The sequence below is a fragment of the Rhipicephalus sanguineus genome, chromosome 4, assembly GCF_013339695.2.
Source record: "Rhipicephalus sanguineus isolate Rsan-2018 chromosome 4, BIME_Rsan_1.4, whole genome shotgun sequence".
Lineage (NCBI taxonomy): Eukaryota > Metazoa > Arthropoda > Arachnida > Ixodida > Ixodidae > Rhipicephalus > Rhipicephalus sanguineus.
The window spans coordinates 85,940,929-85,967,313 of record NC_051179.1 but is presented as its reverse complement, the minus strand read 5'-3'; the positions used below and the strand labels follow the sequence as shown (position 1 = coordinate 85,967,313).

General features: G+C 44.6%; 1 protein-coding gene across 1 annotated transcript in view; it reads right to left on the bottom strand.

Moving 5' to 3' along the window:
- Positions 1-333: 333 nt before the first annotated feature.
- The window catches only part of LOC119390368 (uncharacterized), a 41,756-nt gene continuing 15,704 nt past the window's right edge, over positions 334-26,385 (bottom strand). Inside the window, exons 9-20 of the mRNA XM_037657974.2 lie at positions 25,084-25,124; positions 23,765-23,840; positions 22,882-23,049; positions 18,394-18,442; positions 18,230-18,273; positions 15,741-15,820; positions 12,389-12,494; positions 11,161-11,248; positions 8,503-8,643; positions 7,924-8,037; positions 3,277-3,321; positions 334-2,101 (exon numbers count right to left, since the gene is read on the bottom strand). Of these exons, the coding sequence (XP_037513902.1) occupies positions 2,019-2,101; positions 3,277-3,321; positions 7,924-8,037; positions 8,503-8,643; positions 11,161-11,248; positions 12,389-12,494; positions 15,741-15,820; positions 18,230-18,273; positions 18,394-18,442; positions 22,882-23,049; positions 23,765-23,840; positions 25,084-25,124 (1,035 nt within the window). The 3' untranslated portion in view covers positions 334-2,018. The remainder of the gene's footprint in view (positions 2,102-3,276; positions 3,322-7,923; positions 8,038-8,502; positions 8,644-11,160; positions 11,249-12,388; positions 12,495-15,740; positions 15,821-18,229; positions 18,274-18,393; positions 18,443-22,881; positions 23,050-23,764; positions 23,841-25,083; positions 25,125-26,385) is intronic.

The window sequence follows — 26,385 nt, the reverse complement described above, 5'->3', positions numbered from 1 at the left end:
ATTTCACGTGATTTGCCACCATGCCATTCTTCAAGCTTTACAATAATAATAAAAAGAAGGCGCGCAAGTTACGTGAATGAATACGTATACGCTAATGCTCAGTAATTACGTGCAGGCTTGCGATTGTAAAGCCGGCCCACACACCCATGCTAACTCCTGGTGTGGCCTCAGCACGCAGAAATAAAACTGCTCCGATACGACCTCTGCATGTTTCAAACAAGGCAGCACCCGCAGACAAAAAAATGAAATGGTCCACCCTGGGCTGCAAAAGAAAACGGGACACCGTCACATCAACAAAGAATGGGCAGGCCGCCCACCTTTACTCATTATACTTTTCTTCTATTTCGCAGCTGCTGCAAACAACAAGGAGAGAGAAAAATAGAGCATTGTGTACAGCAGTCAACAACTCTTTTCAACAGCGGCTACCGCCACACACAGGTTAGCCGGACATCAGATCGACAACGAAAAGCACTCTGGAAATGCAGATGTCGGCGTTGCACAAACACTTGAAATTGGCTTTCGTGATGCTGCAGTCTTAAATGAAGCTGTGTGAGAAACTGTGATGTGTTTGGAGGGTTCTGTTCGTCTACGCATCTTGTTTATGCAGGCTTTGGCGTTTGCATACTTGCAAGCTTCAAGCGGCATTTTCTACTTACGACAATCTTCGTGAATGAAAAACAATACTGCGAGGAGCTCAAATGTCTTCAATCGCCAATTTACGCGGACTATTAACAGTGCACTTCAAGCAATCAATTTGACGTCACAGTATAATTACACACCATCTCAGCCAGTGCTCTTACGGAAAATATGTGGCAATATGTCAGGTGTGGAATGGGGCATTTTGATAACTGGGCATTGAAATCACTCTAGGAATCAAACGAAAACAGTGACTTACATACAACAATCCTAGCAAGCACCACAGGTCTTTGTGTACGCGTATATATGTATGCATATTGTGGGTAGTAAACACAGAACGGTTGTGTTTTGCCATGGGAGAGATTGCATCAGAAGACAGTGAGCGTTGTTTTTTTCGGCTTGCTAACATTAAAGCAGATGACATAGAAAACAAGCATACAGCTTAGCTGTGAATAGCAAATTACCTTCCTAACTTACACCAATATTTTAAAAATCGTATGTCTTAATAATACGAACACATGCACCACTGTGAATGCGACTATGCAAGAGCCCTAATGCTGTCCCCCTGCACAGATGCCTAGAAGGCACCATAGCTTAATAACCAAATGCAACAACATTCCGGAGCGGGTACATAACAGCATGAATGTAAAAACTGTGTTCAATCGCTCAACAGTAGAGAAAATTAGTGCTGAAAACGGGGGCAAAAAGGCAACAATCTATCGTTTCAAATGCCTTCATTTTAAATGTATCTCCCAAACAAGAGCAATAACACAGCTGTGTTAGCAACACCCTAAATAAGTAAACTTTTACAGCACATAATTTACCCCAAAAGGCGTCAGAAGCAACATGGAACCTTATTTTTGATAACACAACACACGGCAGCTGTTCAGCACACTTGCACACAAAAACAAACAAAAAAACCTACTACACATTCCCAAATCCTCACACTTCGTCGAACATCGTTCATCGCTCGAAAAACCAGAAAAAGTGGCCACAACAGTACTACGCCTATTTGAAAGCCTAAACCTATATCACAAACTTCTCTTGCTGGCAAACAATCGAGGAGGGGCAGGGGAAAAGAGCGGGCTGCTTTCGACTTGAACGACTAAAGAGAAAACGAAACCATCAACCTGGTAAAATGTGTTGACGCGCCAAGACGCGCCATTTTTCAAGCTATGTACACCGCGTTCAGGCCATTCTATACGATGAAAAGGGTGGGGCAGGGGAGGCACTCAAGATCCTCTAGGTGGGTGATGTGGGAGAGGAGGAGAGCAAAGTGGTACGGGGAGAGTGAGAGCGCACGGCACATCCGGAGAGCTGCGAGACTACGCGTCTTCCAAGTCGGCCCCAGGACGCAGCCATCCCCTCTGCAGCATGTGGCATCATGACAAGACGTAGTCTTCCATGAGCAGGGGATCGTCATTCTCCAGCATGTCTTGGGCTCTCGCTTCAGCTTCGCCGTCACCTGTCGACAGGGACCGCATTGCCACTTGCCTACATCCATTTATTCACCCGCACACTTTGCACGCTGTGGCGCGAAACGAGAAGCTCCCGTCAGGAGGAGCTATGGTCTTCAATTAGGCAAAGTGTAATGTCCTTAACACTCTTAAAGGAGCACTAAAAAGAAAAATGAAGTAAAATAGCACACCTCAGACGAACCATATTTTATGGCTTATCTCATGAGTAGGGCGTAGCATCTTTAAATTTGATTTCCCTGATTGTTTGCTGCAACGTCCATCTTCAGAACATAAAATACGAGCAAAACCACCAGCAAAACCGCCTACTCACACTGCCTGTTCACCCGACATGTGCTAATATGAAGTGACATCCGTTTAAAGGAACAGCCTAGAAGACAATGGGCCCAGCTGAGCATACTTTGTGGGCATGTGCCAACACTCGGCCCATTTGCAACATGGCTTCGTCATATGGAGCTGACAGACAGAAAAGTCACTGCTCATGCATGCCAGTTAAAATATTTGGGTGGTTGTATACATAACTAATGAATATGTTGTCTGCTTCTTTTCTACCCTGTGTGTTCTGTAACATTATAATCATGCTTTCGCATTTACCTGCCAATTTTTTCTACAACACTGGCAATGCTCCCTGCAAGAGCTGAAGACATTGCTGCAAGGTTGCGTTCTCTTCCTACAGGCACTGCACACAAGTTGTCTCAATCGCATGACCTTTGAGTGCACAACGGAAAAGACTAGCCCTCTAAAAAAAATTGCAATCATCTTTGTCCTAAGCATTCTTGGTGAACACCTATTGCCACATTGTCCCGATGCAATGTGATTAAGTAATGTGATTGAACAACTCCATTTAAGAATTGCTTTAAGACCCTGCTGATAAAACAAATATTTTTGTGCTGTGACCTCAAGAATTTCTCTTGTAATGCTTCATGTACAGCATGGCATGCATTCCGTCAGAGTACTAACAAACAGGCAGACAGTCTCCAGACAATTTGAAAATGCCAACCTGTCCTAACGATTGCCACAACGCACATTACAAACCTTCAGAAAGTGAAAGTTGTTCCTGGTGCTACCAAAGATAAAGCAAGTCCTCTACTCGTCTTTGATGTCATTCAACCATAAAAAGAGAACAAGAAAAAGAATATAAATCGAGCCAAGATGATGTGCATACCTTCGTAGCCATCCAGATCCCAATCGTCACGGTCTTCGTGATAAGCTAAAAGAGGCACAAACAGTATTAGGCGACAGGGAAAAAGAATCTATATGTACATACATATGAACACTACCACCTTCTATCTGTTGTGAACCCGCTTGTGTTGATTGATTCGCAAACCCAAAAGGAAATTTAGTGCTCATGAGTCCTGCCACTTGCATGACTTGAATGCTTCATTGCCAGGAGGGGGCACAAATGTAATCAAGGACTAGAACATCTGGATTGCAGTGTGACACATGAAGTAATACTATTGCAAGTCGAAGACTAGAGCACAGTGTGCCTTAAGTGTGGCATAATATAGCAACACATAATAAGAGAGAAAGTGGCAAAGAATTGCCCCAGTCACGCACTGTTGTACAGTACTCACAGATTCAAACACGACATCAAATTTTTTCGTACAACGACTGGTATGCGCAATTGCTCGAGCTAACCACGTGATGTCGCGACGAATCTGGTCTCTAAAGATAATGCGGACTCTGATCTACGTGTTGGAGTAAAAATTACGCCGTTATGACTTGTACTGAAGACGGTGGAAAGGAATGTATTTTCGTTACTTAGCCCTAAATTGTGCTGTTTCAATCTGTGAGTACTGTACATTCCCACTGTTTCAATCAACCTTACTGGCCCTGTCTTAACTCTCTCATTTCCCCTTACGTTTGTCTATGCCACATAACTCTCACATCTGTTAATAATTTGGCTTATACGCATCACGCACACACATTATTCATACTGCAGCGACACCCCATGTTGACGAATTTTTCATCCCTTGTAGCTGGAAACAGTATCATAACAAGTACGACGAGGAATATAATTAGTGGTGTGCGAATGTTTGAAATTTTGAATACAGATCGAACAATCCATCGTGTTATATTTGCATTTGATTAGGGAATTCACTGATCGAAGCTCTCGGATACGTCATTTCATTCAAACACACAAAAGATAACGAAAATTGCTGGCTAGGTGCGTGCTTCAATATATGAATACAAATCGAAGAATGCAATTTGTAAATTAATTAAAAAATTCAGTTTCAGTGCATGCCTTGACATAGGCAGCGTTCACATGGCACGCTATCTCTGTAGGTAAAAGGGTCGAGAGGATCAAGTGACGTGATTAGCATGACCCGGACAGAGGCGACAGCAAAAGCAGCATGTGGGGCAAGCACAAACGGTTGTGTGAAGAACAAACGAATGTGCCATCAGAAAGTCCAGAAGGCACCCAGATCATCCATTTCGTGCCTTTGCCCACACAGATTTGCGCTCAGGGCCTTTGGCACAGAGGCACAGATGCAAGCTTAATAAGCAGACATTGCATGTGTGCTCGCGCGTCTTCCAGGGTGAGCACCAGTGTAGCTGAACACAGCTTTCATCCGCATTATCTCGCTTTCTTCCAAGGAGCGTAAGAATTCGCTCCGATTATTAGTCTACCTGTTTCATAGCCCAACCACTGTGAGCAGTCTGAGGTGCCAGCAACAGTACCTGACATTTTATGATACATTATTCGTGTGGGTACATGAAAATAATTATGTGAGGCCCGAACAATTCAAGTCAATATTTAGCGTTTCTGGTTTCCTCGGCAACTGACGCTCCCAAATGCGAGTTGGTGGTTAGTAATTCGTGCAGAAAAGTATAGCAAGACACCACCATGCAAACAGGCAAATGTGTTAGCGGCCATGCCATCTTGCACATAGATGTCAGCGGTCAGATGCACTAAGCGAAATGTTCAATTATGCCTGAACACAGCAAACAACTGCTTTGCTTTATTCCATACATCGCATTGAGAAGACCACAATCAGTGAGATTTTGTTTTTCAACTACGGCAGCAATATCGCTATCTGCATAGTGTGCCATATCTAGCACAAACCTTTATCTTCATTATTACAGTGACGATATACCTGAAAATATTTGCGTATGTTCTTCGTCGATTTTATGATAAAAGTTGAGAAAATAACTTTTCAGATAACACTCTCATAATTCATGCAACAGAAGGTTAAGTGCATACAAATATAAGCCCTGCTTCTTCTTACATAAAGCACATAATAATATTTGGCGTTTAACGTCCCAAAATCACGATATGATTATGAGAGACGCCGTAGTGGAGGGCTCCGGAAATTTCGACCACTTGGGGTTCTTTAACGTGCACCTAAATCTAAATACCGTATAAACGCGTGTAAGGGCCGCACCCCGTTTTTTTGAAGTGCATATTCTAAAAAAAAAATCCGCGTAAGAGCCGCACCCACACTTTCCTCAACCAATACGTATTCAAAATGCGCGCGCGCGTAAGCTTCTAGGCGTAGTCGATAGATGGCGCAAGGAAACGCAACCATCATCATCGTCACCAGAGTATATAGATATATATTTTTGGATTTTATTCGTGTTAAGATGTTCGTGAAGTGGGCTAAAAATTTTAACTTTTTATTAGTATTCATAGACCCGCCAACTAAAGGTTAAAGCAGGATTTTATCTTTAGCTTCTCGCATCTCTATACAAACGCGCTATCGGCGCTATCCATATCGGCATTAGCATCACGAACTTTGGCATGGCCATAGCATGGCGTTCGCGTTGTTCGGTTTTTGCAGTTCAGCCAGCCGTTTGCTGTAGTTTTCTGCACTGTTCGATGACCTTCGTGCTAACTTGTTTTCTACTCGGCGTTCACGTTTTGGCAAGATGGCAAGGCAAGTACCTGAATAGCTACACTACTGGCTATAAGTTGAAGGTGATCAAGTATGCTCTCGAGCATGGGAAACGTGCCGCCGGCAGAAAATTCGACGTTGACGAGAAGTGTGTTCGACGTTGGTGTGCTCAAAAAGAAGCCTTGCGAAACACCAACAGCACTAAGCGCGCTTTCCGAGGAGAGCAGTGCAAGTTTCCCGATTTGGAAGAAGACTTGCTCCGCTATGTGACTGAAGTGCGGAATGATGGTCTTGCACTCACAACGGACATGCTGCGTGTGAAGGGACTAGCCTTGGCGACTGTACTTGGGTGGATCCCATCTGCGTGGAGCTCGATGTCGACAGACATTGTGTCCCGAAGTTTTAAAGTCGCCGGGATATCTAACAGCCTGGATGGCACGGAAGATGACTGCTTGTGGGGTGACGGCGCTTCGCAGCACACCATCTCATCTCGGACTTCCAAGTCTGAGGACTCGCCGAGTGACGACGATTGAGCACGTATGTAGCAAGAAATGTCGTATACTGCAATAAACGCTCTTCGTTCGCTAACTGGTGCGTTTTTACTTTTAAAAAAAATGTCGCGTGTATGGGCCGCACCCTGAAAATTGGCCCTCAATTCTTGAAAAAAAAGTGCGGCCCTTACACGCGTTTATACGGTACACGGGCCTCAAACATTTTCGCCTCTACCAAAAATGCAGCCACCGTGGCCGGCATTCGATCCCACGACCATCGGGTCAGCAGTGGAGCGCCATAACCACTAGACCACCGTGGCGGGGCCACATAAAGCACACTCTGAAAAAGCTTCAAATATGCTGTCGTTACAGAAATGTTAACATATCGATACTCGATACAACATTCGGCATTCCATAAAAAATCTTTATATTTGAGCACCCCTAAAAATGATGAAAGTGCAAGCTCTACTTTCAACAAGGATAACCCAAGCATGGAAGGGATTTCTTTTCCGCTCCAAAGCTGTAGAAAAATGCTGCGGGTGGACTAACATGCATCAGTCACTTTCAGTTAGTATGTGCTTGCACAACTGCACTTGCAAGTGAATTACTTTTTCATAGAAGGGGCGAAGGGGGTTTACGTGCCAAAATTACACGGCAAAGACCAACACTTTGCTTGCATTCTTTAATAAACCAGCTTTTCCTTTTTTTTTCTTCTTTCTTCTTTGTAGGCCTCGCAGTTGGCATTCCCCCAACCCATATACACTCAAACCTCGTTATAACGAACAGGGATACAACGAATTACCGGTTATAACGAAGTAAATGAAGGATAGTCTTGTCATTGCTACAGTGTTACAAATAAACGTTTAAAACAAATTTTCGGATATAACGAAGTTATTTTCGTGGCAGTTGCGGCTGTTATAATAAGGTTTGAGTGTACACAAGATCTTAAGGGGACACCGAATAGAAAAACATTATTTTTCTCATTATTAGTAAGTTACGCTTTCACAATTCTGAAGGTACCACTCCTGCTACGGGAAAACGCACAAGAAGAAAATGCACATTCTGATACGACCCTGAAGTTCCCACACCAACTTGCCGTGACATCAGATTTCGACGGCATATACTAGGGCCCGCACAGTCTTTAATTGGTAAAGTGAAGTAGATGTTCCTCAAAGGATGCCACAGCCTTAATGTACCAACTTTCAGTAATATTCGTTGCACCACTGTCACTAAAATACGAGGGAGCACTTTGAAATTTGTGACGTCACAGGGACATTCATATGCAGAGATTTCGACACAAGATTGAAAAATTAATCTTTGGCTTTCGTTTCTGCCTCGAATAGTGGATGTTTATATGCATAATTAACAACTGCTTCAAACAATAACTTATACACTTAAACCGATACACTGTTTCACATGTGTGTCCCTCTAAACTTCAATGTTTCAGAGCATACAAAGAATCAAGTAAAAACAATTGTTGCTTACACAACATGCGCTCCAACCTGTCTGGTCTGTACAGTTCAATGCAGAAGTTGCGCCGATCAATCTTAATCTTGCTCTTTGGGTCCAGGTAGAGCTGGTTCGGTTCCACAAGCGTGCCTGGAAATAAACGCAACACTGCTTGGCCACTGCTAAAATGTGCATCTACACTGAAAACTCGATATAATGAACACGGATATAACGAAATATCAGTTATAACGAAGTAAATGAAGAATAGTCTTGAAATACATACGGTGTTAGGAATATGCGTTTATAACGAATTTTTGGATATAACGAAGTTATTTTCACGTAAGACGTAACTTCGTTATAATGAGGTATGAGTGTAGTTACATCCGTATTTTAAACACAACATCAAAATGCTGTCCATCCAGCAAAGTGCTTTCCACTGTCAGCCTTGCAAATTTGCACGAGTCTCCTGCCCTTCTCTGAAACCAGCAAAATCATGTCTAGTGAAACTTTAAAGAAATAAAAAAGAAAGAGTTCCACTGATTTTTATACAGAAGGAAGCTGTTACTGTGACTTTACCGAGCCTCAGAGACTGAGGTGGCAAAAGATCAAACTCACCTCCTATGACGATCGTCAGCACATCTGACCGCTCGCCCACGATATCCATGGCACCGGTCACAGCTGCGTTGGTCACGAGCTCACAGCCGCTGACGTCAAGCAGCCTCAGATCACGACACAGTTCCACGAGAATCAGCACCCCTGGAAAGATGACCAATTTAGATGGTCGCATTAAAAAAATGCACTTGCTATGCAGTTCTAAAAAAGAAACAACATTCACATTATAATACATAATTGCACAGGAATAGTAGCTGTACACACACATTTAAACTTTGATACAACAAACATGGATTTATCTAATCAACTTATATCTAACTACGTGATCATAAGTTACCTTCGCCCCATGATTGAACTTATATTTCCATGGATATTGATGCCAATATCGGAACATAAATTGGGTTCAGCGTTTTTCAAATAATTATATTTTACAAAAATTCTACACATTTCTTTTTTAAACTCCTCTGGTTGTTTTCAATGAATAATCTTTCATACCATGCCTTCTTTCCCCGCACTCTTTTTATTGAACACAGTCGAACCCACTTATAACGAACCGACATATAACGATCTATCGGTTATAACGACCATATTTGGTTGCACTTACGATTTTCCAATGGTAACCATCGAAACTGTGTCTACACATAGCGAACATTTTTCAAAGCCTCCTACTTTTACAACGAACACTTCATGGACGGTCGCGGTAAAAATATGGGGCATACGAAGCGAAAAAAAGTTAAAACAGGCCTTCTAAAGCGTGAGAGGGGCGTGCGCTCGCACGTGCCCCGCTCCAGTTTGCTTGCGACTAAGATATCCCAGATCGGCGAGCACCGCACGCAGATTTCGGATGCTGCGAGCGAGGTCGCTCACTTTCCAGCCGTTTCTTCAGTGACAGAATGGCAGTTAAGGGGGGAAAAGATATAATTGGAGGCAGCATGAAGCCTTGCGATCAGCTTTTGCACGGTAACCCTTCCTGACACCATTCTCCGCAGCTACGACTGCCTACGATGAACCAAACAATGCCTTGGAACGCAAGAAGGCATAAATGCAAGGAGTGATAACCGCGATAACTTTCCACCGCATAAAGGTTCACTGCGTCCCTAAACTCGTCGACGCCACAATGTGCCGCAAAAGGTCGTCCGTCTTTTCGGTAACGATAGAGACCGGTCGATCGGCGATAACGACTGCGGCGATGCCTTTGCGGATAAGCATCAGAAAGGAGCGGAGGCAAGTGGCGGCCGTCGATGAACGTGCAGTTTTGACTTATAGCCGACAACCTAATCAGAGTCATCTGTAGATACCTGCTCGACTGCGCGTGTGGCATACGCCGTACACTGTGCGGATTGACGGCAGTACGAGCGCGCCATGCTGCCGTTCGCAAGTTCGCCGCCACCGCGTCGTGCGAGACCGCTTTAAAGTGCGCGTCGCTTTGTAGAAACAAAAGTAGCTCACTCTTGTTGAGCGGCGCGGGCACCGAGAGACATCGATGTACACAGTGAGCGTACACTGCGTGTTTGACTAGGTAACAACTCAAGTGCGCCGCACATCGTCGTGCAGGGCCGCGAGAGCATCGCGGAGACGTAGAGTGCGCGTTGCTTGCAAAATGCTTGTTTTCGCCGCGTTGAACGAACAGGCTACTCGCCGCACCCGTGCACGGTCCAGAGTGAAGCAGGCACGAAGAATGTACAAACGCGCGCATACGACATACAGCAAGCGGCCCGGCAGTGACTTCGCGAGCCAAGTAGGCGACGCGCTGCATGCAACTAGCCACGGATTATTGGCTCCACGTGGCGGTACCGCGCTTCGGTTAAACGGTGGCAGTTCATTGCAAAGGCGGTTAATTCACTCGTGAGACCGCAACGGGCGTCGCTTCACGACGCGAAAAGGCTTAGCTTGTCACCGGAAGGGTTGTTAGCACTTTAATAAAAGTGCACGGAAAAAAAAGACGGCTTGGCCGCTAAGCGTACGTTTTTAAGGGCGAGTCTATATACAACGAACTACTGATATAACGACCACTTTTCGCGACACTTTCAAGTTCGTTATAAACGGGTTCGACTGTATATGTTTCACTCGCTTTGATTACAACAAAGATGGTGAATGAGGAAAGACAACTGCTTTTTTTTATGAGTGTGGTTGCATCCAATGCACTGTCCTTAAACTACAGCTACATTTATGTCAGTGGCCCTTTTTGGTTAAAACTTTATTACTCTTTCCTCCTTTGCCCAAAATCTTTATTATTGGGAGGTAACAGCTGGAGTTTGTATACAGTTTAAACCAAAAATGTTGAAGTACGCTTACAATGTACGCCAGACATTATGACACATTTTGCTTGTATGCTGGGTGCAACATCATTAAAATTAGTTTCCACTGTATTTAATCCGGTAAAAGCAGCCATGCTTCACCGGTTGCACACAGGCTGTTATTGCACAAAAGGACTGAAGCACGTCAAAAAGTGCTTCACAAGAAGGGTTCTGCACGTAAATGGCTGCAGAGTGATGACAAGCAAGACAGTCAATGACTTTGGTGGCAAGTCCTAGCCAGGTTGGCCTCAACATGATGATAATACGGCCCAGCAACAGCTCTATTCATGTGCACCCTGGCCAGAAAAGTTATGACTAACATTTCGCATCAGTGGGAGTCACACTTGGAAGGAAGAACGCTAACCTCCATCGGACACTTGAGGGCATCCCCGAAGTTCAACACTGTGCAGCAAACCGTGACAGGACAGGCTACCCAGGCCAGAATCTGTGATCTGTTGAGACAGTCCAAAAAAATACAAATTAACAATGACACAGCATTTACACAATGCCCACAAATGTGCGAGAAAAACCAGAAGCAGGCACCAAGCCTACAACTGCACGTTCCCAGATAATATCTCAATACAGTTCAGACCACTTATAACGTAACCGCTTATAGTGCAGTCCCCCAAGATGAAAAACCGTTTGCAATGCAGCTGCCGGAAAATTTTTCTGACAAACGCGGCAACGAGTGCGCTTCTCAAAGCAGGTGCGCCGCTGCAGAGAGAGCGACAAGGTCATTACGAAGGAGGGGGGGACGCGGAGTGAAGGAACGAGAGGCAGAGGGAGGAGAAGGAAAAGAAAAAAGACCGTGGCAGCAGTGCGCTGAGTAGGGAAGGAGGGCGGTGAAGAAGTCTTTGCACCGGCGCCGGCGAGGCTTGGCTTACGTTATAAGCGGCCACATAGGCCGCTATACGTTATAAGCGGCCTATGTTGCATATATGTTACACAGTTATGTGACAATACAAAAAATAACTCAAAATAAGCAATGCACCTTCTTGAGACGTGGGCAAGAGCCAAGAAAAAAGGCACATACATGAATTGTGCAGTGCCAACTGGCCCAAACCTTGAGGTTACTAAATTAAAGCGACATTTGGAGTCTCATTGATACATCTTCAGGACAAAGCCATACTAAATCACTGTTTGAGACAGATCACCAGCACCATCATCAGCCTATCTTATGTCCACTGCACAACAAAGGCCTCTCCCGATGATCGCCCTACCCTGTGCAATCCAATTCCATTTTATCAGGCTTAGCAAAATCAAAGCTAAAAGCAATTATGAAATGCACCTGCTTGATTTGCAGGCCTCTAACCTGCTTAACGAGCACTGCTTTTTACATAATGTGATGGAAGACAACTTCTTATCACGTGTTTCGATCAATCCGGATATGCCGGTATTTTTTTCACTGAACCAGCCAAGTGCTATATGCTGTGATGCAAATATAGAAAGGTGCGCCCATAAATAAATAAACCCATGAGCATGACATTAGCATTGTTACAGCATTAGCATTGCTTAAGCTCAGCCAAAATCAAGCATGAGTTGAAGTTGACTTACAGAAAAGCTTGAAACACAAGAAATCAAAATAGGCTCACCTGTCCCAAATAGTTGAGTCTTAGCTGCCGCAATCCAGAGCACCTTGACAAGTGGTTCAGCGCAATGTCAGTGATGCCCTGGCTGCAGGCGGTGATGTCCAGAAACCTGCATTACATATGTCGTATGCGATTAAACCAAAAAATTATTGATAATATCTTTCGTACTGGATATCCTGACAAACTGGTAACATGTCACATTTAAATAAAGCATAGAAAGACGTCTGTATAGAAACATGACCTGGCACACACTTTGATAAATCATGAATGTATGTATGCTACATAATGCCAAGATTAAAGCTATGGCTGAAATGTGCTAATGTCGCTCATTAAATATGCTCTTCACTCCAACTGCTGCAAGTAGCGACTACTCTTCTTGTGTGCAAACTATGGCGGCAAAACGTCACATGGGTGCAGCTAGCCAGCCTGGGCAGCACAGATTACCAAACCATCGGCAGTTGAAATTAAAGCTGGTTGATATAAATGCACAGAGGTTAAATAAAAACTACAGTAAAAGCTTGTGAACTTGGATTTCACGAGACCGGAAAAAATATCCGAATCAACTGAATTCTGAATTATCAAAAGTATCAAGAAAACAATAAACAAATGTCTATTATGTCAATGCACTTTCATTTTTTTGATGAATACGTAAATATGGAATGTCCGAATTAACGAGACTTTCATGCCACTCAACAATACATTTGCTTGCAGGGACCAGATAACGCGTCCGAATAATCCGATTTTCCGAATTAATGGGTGTCGAATTAACAATCTTTTACTGTATATGCATGAATGCAATGAGTTACCCAGTGGCCTTTCAGAGTTTACGTATACAGCAATCCCTTGTTATAACGAAATCGCTTTATTCGAAATATCGCTTTATTTGAAGTTTATTCCGGTCCTGATCCAAATGCATGAATATTAAGCTGCATTACTCGAAGCGCACGAAGCGCTTGACCCATTTATAATGAAGTGACCCTTTTACACATTCAATGAACTAGTCTCATGTAGGCACAGAAGAAGCCACAAAAGTACCAAACCCACGACTGATGAACCCCATGACTGATGAAACCCACGACTGATGAACGGACACCAAGTGAGAGCCCAGTGCTCCCAGCTGTTTACAGTTGCCGATGGATTTTTCGGACTCCTAAAATTCAGACTTGATGGATATTTCGGACTTCATAAATGCACTGTCAAGGTTCCTATAGCACTTAAACATTTTTGCAACTGATTTTTCGGATGAATTTATGGCCTAAACTTTGATTTTTTTTACTAAATCGCTTGTTTTCAGCCACACTGCTCTATTTTGAAAGCCGCCACGTTGGATTTACCACTTGCTTGGTCAAGTTTGGCTTCCAGTGGCCAGTTGTGTTTCCTCCAAGATTCGGAGTGTGCACAATCTTCCAGTTTCAAAGACCATGCCCACTCTTCCTTGGCTGGCAAAACGCTCTATGGGACGCAACTTTTCTTTTTCAGTCAGCCTCATCGTCATCATTAATACGCTGGCAGGGTATTTTTTCTGCGTGCGTTTCTTTTTCCAGTTGTCAATCCGCACGCGGCTTTGGCGGCTGACGGTGTGTCAAGCATATGTGCCAAGTGTTGTGACCGGCGTCAATTTTTGCTTGCTTGGTGCTATGAAGCCACTAAGTGTGCCACAATGCAATATTCGGCGGCAGTGATTGCCAACGCGCTGACGATGCTAGTGTAGCCCAAATACAACCAAATCTGCTCGTCCCTAAGCGTAGCATGAAGTAGGACATTATTGGAGAATTTTTTAGGGTGTTCTAATCCAAATAAACTTCATTTTCTTGTCTTAACTTTTTCGAATTATTTAGCGGTCCCCGCCAAATCCGGAAAATCGTCGGTCGGCGACTACACTGCGGGCGAACAGGAGCTGTCAAATTCCATGGTGCAGCGCACCTGAACTGTAAATTTCGCTCGTAATTGCATTGCTGGTGTCCCTGTGATAGATTCTACATGAAAATAAAGCTTTCCTGGTGCTTTCCGGTGCCAGAAAACCGTGGTCTCTAGGATGCTGAGAAGTGGCCAAAAGACCGCGGGCTAATTTGTGCCGTAGCATTCCACAGGGTGCGCTGTGTGATTGGCCATGTGATTGTGTTATTCAGAGTGCTTTTTTTTTGCACCTGAATAAAGTTTTGCTTCACAGAATACACTGCGTTTTGACTTGCTCGCAGTTGTAGCGCAATTAAAGCTCAACTGCTTTAGCTTTCCTCGAGTGGTCGCTCATATCAAAATGCCGCTTATAACGAATTTTTTTGCTGTCCCGCTGACTTCGTTATAAGGAGGGATTAATGTAATTGTCGAATTCTCACTTAGTAACAAAAAGCCAATCAGCACCAATCAGAAGACTGCGCCACTTACCTATGTCTTTTTTCTAGGCTTGTGCGAATAGTAAATTAGGTTCAAAGTGAATTCAAAGCGAATAGCGATTTGGTAGAATAATTTCGAATCGAATTCAAATAGTATATACCACATATTATACAAAAAAATTAGCATGTTTGTCAGGGTAATTTGTTCATTTAACCTTGAAGTGAGGCTTCGCAGCAGTGCAGATTTTCCATGGAAAGGTGTATGCACGGTATAGCACCCCTTCACAGCAGTAAAACAACCTTTACGGGGGGGGGTTACATGCAGACTAATATACACCTATTCGTTCATTTCGAATACTTCAAAATTTGCAATAATTTAAATTCGAATCGAAGCAAATTCGAATACTGTAATATTCATTCAAATATTCAAAGTGCTCCAATATTTGCACAAGCCTACTTTTTTCCCGTCAATGAACAAAAGAAAGAAAATTGATCGAGGGCTCGTTTCTTTTGTTAAACATAACCTAATGAAAACCAACAGACAAATCAAGGAACTCTTCCTTGCATGGTTTCGGCCAGTTGACATTGTTGCATAAAAGGAGCAGTACTAAATGCCTCTTCATTACGTTTGCACTATGGAGTGCCATGTGCTTTGCCTACAAAGGGCATTCGAACTCCCAAAGAAACGAATGTCCCAAGAAGTGCAACTGTAGTGTTCCCACATGCCATATGTTCCCGCAAGCCTCATGTTGGATGGAAGTCGAGTAATCTCAAGCATCAGAGACGCGTCGGACGTGTGCAGTCAAACTGGCTCACGTTGCCTCGTGCCCGAAGTAGCATACACAGTCAAAAAAGATTTAGGATTTCTTTAGGCCGCAAGTAAATTCACTTTTTCGTGGTTTTTGCCTATGTTTTGACGACACAAAATATCTCGCGGTACCCCATGAGGCTTCGCATGACTGAAGTTTCAATGTACGATGCTTATGAGAGAGCCCACATTTCAGGAAGTTGCCTACACTCACCTCAACTTGGTGCAGCCTGCGCATATGGCTCCAATGACAACGTCGTTGACAACCTTGTTGTGACTCAGGTTTAGCTCCTCCTGCATTTCCAAGGAAAAGAAAGAAAAGAAGTCCAGAAATGTTCTCATGATAAGCGTAGTACAAACTTCACATCTAAAAGTCAACGCTGTTCTTACATGTATACGAGAGCAAACATGAATTTCAGAATTCATCAATGGCTGCGAAAACACAGTAAATGAGATGAGAATGTAAAATGATTAGGGGTGTGCGAATATTCGGAATTTCGAATAATTTTCGAATAGTGTTTGCTATTCGATTCGCACTGGAAGTTCACTATTCGAACTATTCAAACTTCCCAGAAACAAATAGAGTCGACGTCAGATTGAAAGTGACCCCTTCAGATTTTTATATGCTTCACCTCATCACACTCTCATATTGCGGCAAAGCTGCCTTTCAAGCACCGTTACGGTCGAACTTTGCCAAGAGACAGTCAACGTCCGATTGGAAGTGGTCCCTAGATTTTCAATATGCTTCACCTCATCACACCCCCGTATTGCGGCAAAGCTGCCTTTCAAGCTCCGCTACGGTCGCAAATGTATTAAAGGGACCCTGAAACGGTTTTGACGATTTTGTACGAACACATTGAGCCTGTAGAGCAAGTCCTAAGGATCATTTACAGACCGATTTAAGCTCTGTGCGTAAACTGTGTAATTTATTACAAGACTTTAAAGCTGCGAATCGCCACCAATCACAGCGGCTCACCCAAACGCATTTTCAAACCGCCCACTTCCAGTGCGCGTCGTATTGGAAGCGCGACGTCACGCAGGCGGCTGATCTGATTGGATATGTTCAGTCCACGTCACTGAACCTCATGTGGGCAGCGAGCGTCATCTATCTGTGCTACAACGTGCTCCGTGTTGACGTGAGCTGAGCGACAGTGTTTATCTCGAGGTTTCTTTTCTTGGACACAATGAATTGCCCTAGCCGTGTTGTGTACCACATATCTAGCAATTTCTAGCAATTGGTGACCTGTAAAGCTGCGACATCGTGCAATGTTCGTGAGGCATCTGGCGAGCGGAATCCCTTCAGTTCGTCGCTGCAATGAGCGTCGTGCTCTCGCTATCCGTTCAACGCCACGATCCACGTTTTTGTGGCTGTTACTTCACCCCTGAAGACACAACCACATTGCCCGAGTTTACGCTCGTCGGTGATCGTTCTGGAATTATTTTTGTTTGTCCGCATGCTTTTGCAGATCGTCGCCGTACAGGAGAATAAAATAAGATCTGCTGGTAGTGTGGCGGCACCTGTCGGAGCAGATATCAACCACTCCGCGAGCTTCGTCTTTGTTGGGCCTCCGAGATTGCACGCAACCCGTCGGCGCGCAATATCTGAGGCCATGACTGGGCAAAGCTCAAACCGTCGAGTGCGCTCATGAGAGCGCTGCGATCGCCGGCGATGTCAGGGTGTCTGTGAGATGAGGGTGCAAGGCAGTGGTGAGGAGGAGGGTATGGATATAAATTCCGTAGCGGCCTTGGTACACGGTGCGTCGCTTAATTTCTGGTGCGAATGATTTGGGGATGCTCCTGCCTAAACGCTGACAAAACTTCAAAAAATCGTTTCAGGGTCCCTTTAACTCAAGAAAACGCTGGTTCCAACATGGAGATGAAAGATGTGGCAGAGTTGGGGGCTCAATTAATGCTGTTTTGGGCCTGAAATTTGGGCAGGAAGTCCGAAAAATCGGACGCCGAAGCTTTTTAGCATCCAAAATTTCAGATGTTCTTATATATCGACGTCTACGAGGCAGATTTGGAACTCCGGACTTGAAGGGCCGGAGCACACCCTTATCCGCCACATCAGTTGGACTTCCACAGAAGTTGAAAGAGGAGGAGAGGCTGAGGAAATGGCATCTTTGCCTATCACGTGTAAAGTGTTGTCGGCAACACTTTGGTTACACCAAATCATGTACACAGATAAAACTCAGCCTCTACATTGCCTCATTCTTGATAACTATGAAACACCACCCCGCCAGTGCTTCATTGAACTAGCGAAAAGAAACACTTTCATGTTGCTATCTCATAAGAATATGCTTAGGAATCCTCTCTAACTTTTTTTCTGCAATTTCACTTCGAAGTATTCGAAAAATATTCTAGAAATATTCTAGAAATATTTGAAGAATATTCGATTCGATTCTCACTCACACTTCAATATTCGAATTCGCTTCGCACCCAAAATTTTGCTATTCGCACAGCTCTAATAATAATGTAAATGAGAATAATGTACAAAAAAGGTTAATGATAACTTTGAGAAAAAAACAGGCTCCTATCAAAAAATGCAAGAGTTGGTATCACGTATGTAGTTATGATAAGAAATTGCTGCACGAAAGCTATACATAAATCAGAAGCAACACTAAGCAGGAAAACACTTTTTGTTCCTTTGTTATTAGCAGTAAATAAATGCTTATCATGACCACAGTCAAGCAGTCAACTTACTAAGAGGGGCAAATGGCCAATGGCACCAATACTGTCACCAGTCACTGCAGGGAAAAAAAAAAGCACCAGGTCCACAATAAAAAAAAAATTACGAACACCAACACAGAGTACTGTGGAAGACCATGCACCTAACAATTCAAAGAATAATTAAAAAGCCTGCTTACAATTGAGGAATGATCCTGACAGGTGGAACACCCTTAGCGCCCTCAGGTTCTGCTTTCAGAAAAAAAAAAAAACGGAGGCAGTAGGAAAGAAATTATAGATACCAAGCTTAACTTTGTCAAATAGAGACTTTAGCACTGCAAATACTACATTAGACAAGATGTGCACATTACACAAGGTGCAATATTTTAAACTAGCACCAACCAAATTAGTTTCTTAGATTGCAAACCCATCCTAAATAAAGACAAGGTGCGTATGTGTATACAGATACACTACAATGCAGCATCTCTAAAGGCATGTGTCAAGTTCAGTGCTTTGTAACAAAAAAGCCACAGTTTTCACCAATCACCGTGCTTAGTTCGCAACAATGGACACACCAAGTCCAATGCAATGCAGCACAGCATGAAATCAGATCTTTGGGGTTCTTTTTTTTTTTGCCACTTAACAATAGATGGCTTAGTTTCAAATAAAATTGGGACAAAAGCCTATGCTGCCGTCACCTGCCATGCTAGTGATGTGTGATCCATGCCTTCGACCCCAAAAAATTTTTGAAAAGCACGCACTAACAAAGCTTCTTGGTGGGCAAAGTAATGGCCCATGTTCCATGGCTGCTGAACTAAGCAGTGAATTCATAACATTCACGAATTCCGACAAGCCGAAGCAGTGCAGGCACATACACAAAAACAGCGCGCACTCCATAATCCCATCTACCGTATTTGCACGAATATAACGCGAGTTTTTTTCCAAAAATTTGCGAGTTAGATAGGCGCCTCGCGTTATATTCGGGTTCGTGACAAAAATAACACAAATATAGCGCGAAATTTTTTCGAGCTTTTTTTTTGTTTTGTTTAAAAATCTTCGTCCCTGTAGCGTGCGCCGCACGTTCCAGGGACTTGGCGGGTTCGTCGCACCATATAGCACATTTTATTCCTACTTGCGCCTCCGGTGACCGCGCGCGGGAAGGCACCGTGTCGCCGACGCCTGCCTGGCGTCTCGGAACACCGCCGCTCAGTACGGAAACCTCGTGCGTATCGCAGTCGACGTACGCGCCACTACGGTATGCTGCGGCGATTGCATTGTGCCGCTAGCGCTGCTAGCGCTATGGGAGCCACAGTGGCAACACGTGGATAACAATCATTTCGGAATAACTTCGCCTCCTTACGCCTCGCGCTCGCTCGTCGCTGTGTTCGGAACGTACTTTCTTCCGCATTGCCTGTCATAATGAACAAGCGGACTCAATATACTGCCGCGTTTAAAAAACAGGCGATCCTGCTGGCCGAAGAGAGGGGAAATTCGAGTGCGGCGCGGCATCTCGGAGTGACGGAGTCAACCGTTCGAGGTTGGAGGAAGTGCCGTGACCGCATCTTCCAAGCTGCACCGACTCGCAAGGCGTTCCGTGGGCCCAAGACCGGCCGTTTCCCGAAAATTGAAGAGGACCTAGCAGAATTCGTGCGCCAACGTCGCGGCCATTTTCTGCCTGTCAATGCCGAACTCGTGCAGATCAAGGCAAGGGAGCTTGCACGTGAGGCCGGCGTGCCCCGTGACACCTTTAAGGCCAGTCGCTCGTGGGTGCAGAAGTTCATGCGTCGTGCGGGATTCTCGCTTCGCCGAAGGACTTCGATTTGCCAGAAGCTTCCGGCGGAGTACGAAGAGAAGCTAATTGAGTTTCAGCGGTATGTAATTAAGATGAGGAGGGAGAAGCAGTACCCCGTAGGCCAGATCGGAAACGCGGATGAGACACCAATCTTTTTGGACATTCCGGCTGGCTACGTGATCGACGAACTCGGCACCAAGGAGGTACGCGTCCGCACAACGGGCAACGAGAAGACTCGGGTGACGGTGATGCTGGCGTGCACGGCGGACGGCCGCAAGCTGCCGCCTTTTCTCATATTTAAAAGAAAGACTCTCCCAAAGAACGAGACATTCCCGCCCCGGATGTACGTCAGGTGCAACGAGAAGGGCTGGATGGACAGTACCATGATGAAAGAGTGGATCCGTGTTGTGTGGGGAAGACGTCCGGGTGCGCTCCTCAACACTCCAGCTATGCTTGCGCTAGACGCATTTAGAGGCCACTTGACCGATGAGGTCAAAGAAGCGCTCCGCAAGTCTAACACCGACCTTGTTGTCATTCCCGGAGGAATGACTTCGCAGCTCCAGCCACTGGACGTCTGCATAAACAAGCCCTTCAAGGATCTCGTACGACGGGAATACGAGCAGTGGCTGGAGGCTAGCAATCGCCAACTGACTCCATCGGGTCGCATGAAGCGAGCGTCAGTGAGCGAGGTCGCTCGATGGATTCATAATGCTTGGGAGGCCCTGCCGTCGGCAATAGTGTCACGGGCATTCCTGAAGTGCTGCCTCTCGAACAGCCTGGACGGCACGGACGACGACGCGGTTTTTGCCGACAGCGACAAAGACTCGAGCAGCGAGGAAGAGTAATCAGGCGAGCTAGTGGTTCTAGCATTTCCGACGGATGTAAATGTAAATAAAGCCCTGCGCGCGACCACTTTTTGACTGCTGTTTACAGTTGCATCACTTCGCGTTATAATCGTAATAAACTTTTTTTTTTTTTTCGTCCAGGCCGATAGTACCCCCCTCGCGTTATATTCGCGGTCGCGTTATTTACGTGCAAATACGGTACTTTGCAGGTGCATCATTTTCAATGGTTTTAGACTCAAGCAAGTGCTCTGCAAACTAGGCAGCAGAGCCATGTTGATGCATTCCAAGCAGACAAAGTTTTTTAGTGGCTTACGAAAGAGTCCCACATGTAGAGATGCTAGTTATCACAATCATTAGTTAAACTATAACAATGAGCACAGCCCTCCATGTTTAAATGTGAATGCTGAGCTGTGTGGTAACTTGACACATGTCCAGCAAGATTTTTTTTACTTCTTTGACATCACTGCGAGTGGAGGTCGCTGTACTATCAGCATAAATCCCAGTGCAAACAAGTTGAAAATGACTACAGGGCACTGTCACGCTTTCACGTTTGCATGTGTTTGCACCCGTACTTACATTAGGCTACGCGCGAGATGACACCATGCCTGGAAATTGGCTGCTAAAGGATTCTAGCTTGCATTTCAGTTTATGCTTATGATACAAGTTGCCTACAATGTATGATAACATATTCACATCACGATCATATTGCTCCAGTCGAACAATTTTCCAAATATAATGCGTTTCTTCACCCCACTCTTCATATTTTATTTTCAGGTACAGTCGAACCCGACTATATCAAACCCGTTTACATCGAATTATCCTGTATATCGAACAACTTCTGAACACGGTATAGTTACAGTGAGAATATACAGCAAAAATTACGGTTACATCAAACAAGAATAGCAGCGACTCCCGATATATTGAACGTCAAGCGGGGCACAAGTGCCCCCGGAAGTTGGCTTTCCCTCGTAGCGGCGAGGACACTGGCGCTTTTCCTCACCGCTCACTCCAAAAGTGGTTTAACCCGGCGGCGCATGACCCACTCTCCCTACCGTGACCGCGCCGCGTCAATCGAGCCGCCGTCACCCCCCTGCAAAAAATGATCCTGACCCACCCACAGCGCTTGCTGAGACAGCCAATCAAGGCCTCTTGTACTCTCGTCGTGCGAGTTATCTCCCTGCACTTCTCGTTCGTCGTGCTTCGCACCATGCGCCTGTGCCGTGATGGCTAGCGTGAAGCGGCAGAATTTGCCTTTCACCGTGAAGCTCGAAATTATAAATAGAGTCGTCGAACGTGGTGAGAAGTCGGACGTTGCGGCAGCGTGCATGATTCCGAGGAGCACTCTCAGCACGACCTTGAAAAATAAAGCGGAGATTAGGGATAAAGCGGACAAAAGACCCGGTGCCCGTGGCGTCCGACGCGTACGCGTGGCCGTGTACGAAGACGTCGAGGCAGCCGTGTACAAGTGGTTCATCGACGTTTGGTTGCGCAACCTCCCCGTGTCCGGCCCCATGATCGAACAAAAAGCAAAGGACATGGCTTTTCTCCTTGGCAGGGAGGATTTTCAAGGTGGCTCCGGTTGGCGACAGCGGTTCAATGGAAGGCGTGAGAAACGACGATCCTTTGCCCACATCCTCGGAGGTGATTGGTGCTCTCGCACTAGTCCGGCACTTCTGCGCGAATTTGGAAGGTTGCGGCCTCCCCTCCTCCGACTTTTTAGACCATGTTGAAAAATGCGTGTCGTCGCAGGCAGCGACGTTGCTCAAACAGAAAAAAAATTGAAGACTATTTCAAGCGCAACTAAGCTAGCTTCGCCAATAAAGTGCTTTTATGAATGGTGTGTGAATTTATGACGGCCAATACTTTAGCAGGCTTATATCGAATTATGCCCTATATCGAACTGACAGGCGTTTTTTTGCGAGTTCAATATATCCGGGTTTGACTGTATTCAAAAACGACGTGCCTGCACATTCGGATGTTGTTGCTGCAATCAGTGACACTACGCAAGGCCTGTACCGAAAGACATCACAAGGCAGGGCAACTGACTGCACCTGACACAGGAGGAGCAGGTCGTGATCTGAGATCTGGAGGCAGTCACTCAGCGTCAGCTCGGACAGGAAGCAACACTTGGTGGCCACTTTGGAGAGGCCCGTCGCAGTCAAACCCGAACAGCCACGAAGCACGAGGCGACGCAACCGGACTCCCGCCATGTGGAAACACTGCATGTAGCAGAGACGGGAATGCACGCAATTTCCTTCAGAACGCAGTGGCAATTCCTGTGCACGCGAGTGAATCCCGTCTGTGCATGTGCACCAAATGCAACAAGTTCTTACACATAACTGCTCACAAATACCAACAATGACAGCCCTGGCATGCAATTAGAATTTGTTGGCTAGGTGCACGTTGTGTTCCACTGCTGAGTGTGAAGTTGTGGGATCGATTTCTGGGTTGGCATGCTTGAGTAATCCTTTTTTTTTATATGGCCACTTTCTCAAACTTTCATCACAATTGGACGTGTCACAGTAAAAGGCTGACAGCAATCCTGGTACTTTGCCAGCAGTGTTGCCAGCGTATGCTTGCCATGTCCTGTGTTAAGTCACACAGAACTTTGCAAAAAGTAATCGTACCACTACAATAGTGATCACTAGAAAGCACCACCCCTGTTAGTGGCAAATGCACACCTCCTGATACAGAATAAATATGTAATATAGATTCAGGAAAACTCCATTATCGCAGTGCAAGTCATAACTCCTGCATTTCCTTGAAGCCTTAAATCTTACCAAATTAGTAAAGTGAATTAATTGCTCAATTAGGAATCCAGGGACGCGCACCTCTAACTTGGTACAAGTCTGTTTTCTTGCAATTTCAATGATTAAAACTTTTTTTTTTTCGTGGGCACCTAGATTATGCATGATAGTAGAATGAGTTTCTTACCTGACCAGATAACTTGTGTAATTCCGTCAAGTCCAAATATTCTAAATACTTGCACAGATGAAGAAGCCACCAAAGCCTGAAAAAAAAAAGTACTTCAATTACACTGCCTAATCGTTGAATGCCGTTAAACAAAGTAAGTTATGCATTGAGTTGTATACACACCACCCTCAAAAGTAGCATCCAAGTTTTAGGTAAAATGAATATGACTTCGTGAGGAGCTATGACAGCTAGTGTAGCCATTTTTAGAAATGTCTGCAGAGCAATAAAAACTAGAGCTGTGCGAATAGCAAAATTTTGGGTGCGAAGCGAATTCGAATAATAAAGATTGAGTGCGAATCGAATCGAATAATTTCGAATAATTTTCGAATATTTCTCAAACATTTTTCGAATAATTCGAAGTGAAATTACAGAAAAAGTTGCAGAGAATCCCTAAGTATGTTCTTGGGAGATAGCAACATGAAAGTGTTTCTTTTCGCTAGGTTGATGAAGCGCTGGTGGGGTCATATTTTGTCTTTGTAGAGGCCGAGTTGTATTTATGTACATGATTTGGTGCAACCAAAGTGTTGCCAACAACACTTTACACGTGATAGGCAAAGATGCCATTTCCTCAGCCTCTCCTCCTCTTTCAACTTCTGTGGAAGCCCAAGTGATGTGGCGGACAAGGGTGTGCTCCCTTCAAGTCCAGAGTTCCAAATCTGCCTCGTATACGTCGATATATAAGAACGTCTGAAATCTTAGATGCTAAAAAGCTTCGGCTTCTGATTTTTTGGACTTCCTGCCCAAATTTCAGGTCCAAAACAGCACTAATTGAGCCCCCACCTCTGCCACATCTTTCATCTCCATATTGGAACCAGCGTTTTCTTGAGTTAATACATTTGCGACCGTAGGGGAGCTTGAAAGGCAGCCTTGCCGCAATACGGGGGTGTGATGAGGTGAAGCATATTGAAAATCTAGGGACCACTTCCAAACGGACGTTGACTGTCTCTTGGCTAAGTTCGACCGTAACGGAGCTTGAAAGGCAGCTTTGCCGCATTACGAGAGTGTAATGAGGTGTAGCATACTGAAAATTTGAAGGGGTCACTTTCAATCGGACGTTGACTGCATTTGTCTTTGGGAAGTTCGAATAGTTCGAATAGTAAAATTTCAGTGCGAATCGAATCGAATAGCAAACACTATTCGAAAAATATTCGAAATTTCGAATATTCGCACACCCCTAATAAAAACAAAATGGAAGAAGCACGACGTGACAGACACATCACACATGCACAGAAGCATCTGACGCAAGGGCAATCATTGCAGAGGTGTGCTGAAGGACTCACCCTTTCTCGCCAACGTCGCTACACCTTTTCAGCAACACCGTCTGAAAGAAAAAAGAAGTCCCCAAGGACGAGGCAGTTCAACCAGCCTTGTAGAAATGACAAGACAAAATTACACCATGAATTTTTACAGCAGTGTATCCAAACTCTGAATGAGTTCCGATATACTGTATTCATGCAAATGTTATACAACCACAAAAAATAATGTCAGGAGGGTCAACCCATGAACCGGAGATATAAGCCGTGATAAAATACAGTCAAACCTCAAATGTTCTGAACACGGACATAACAAATTAATGAATATAGCCATGTAAACCTAACATTAAATTTCGAATTTCACAATAAAAGCCAGTCAGGAAAGTGCTCCTTTTCTCACCTATGCCTTGTTTTTCAATTGCACAGTACTATGAGATTGTTTTATTTGTGCTCTTAAATGACTAGTTAGTTGGGTACACGGGCCTGCAGCATTTCACCTCCATCAAAATGCAACAGCCTCAACTTGGATTGAACCCGTCTCTTATGGGTCAGCAGCCGAGCAACGTAACCCCGGGGCCAATGCAGAGGCCCTCTTAAATGAGCATCATGAAAGGAGTAGGGCAGAAGAAGACGCAGACTCGAACTGTTCAACGCAACACAGATTGCCAAAGAAGTAGCATAGGTGGCATTTGCAATTTCGAAAGCAGGCATCATGACAGAGTTTTGTTCGGACCAAGTTTTGTTCGGAGTTTTGATTCTCCTTGTTTCCCAACACATGCCTTTCCCACATGGCTTTCATGCCTCTTTACATTCGGCTTCTCCGCGTGGCAGCCACGAGATCGTGGAAGGCAGTGGCATAGATATATAACTGCATAAAGAGATGCCTCTTGTTGCATTCTCCAATAATGAGATTAGAGGTATCCAACTTGAGAATCGTTATAGCAGAAACAAATCTTCATTTGAAGGTGGCTCAAGCAATAAATTATATAGTCACAAAATTTTGTAATATAGTCACCGACAAATTTTTTTATGCATCTGAATTCTTAGACATCCACATGGCTCTGCCACACAAGCCTCGCGCCACAATAAGCGAAATTCTGGATACCGCACAATGCTTCTGACACGAGCTATGCACGTCAAGGAAAAACGGTGATGCGCTGTCAAGAACTTCAAAGAACCTCTCGCTCGCCTGTCAGAGGCCACTCAATACCATTTGTTTTGCTGAGAATATTTTTTTTCTTGCTTATATACAGATGCATGCTCATAACAAATACTGAATCTTAAAATGAGGGTCAACAAAAAAGCACAGCTATTTTTAAAACGCTGTTC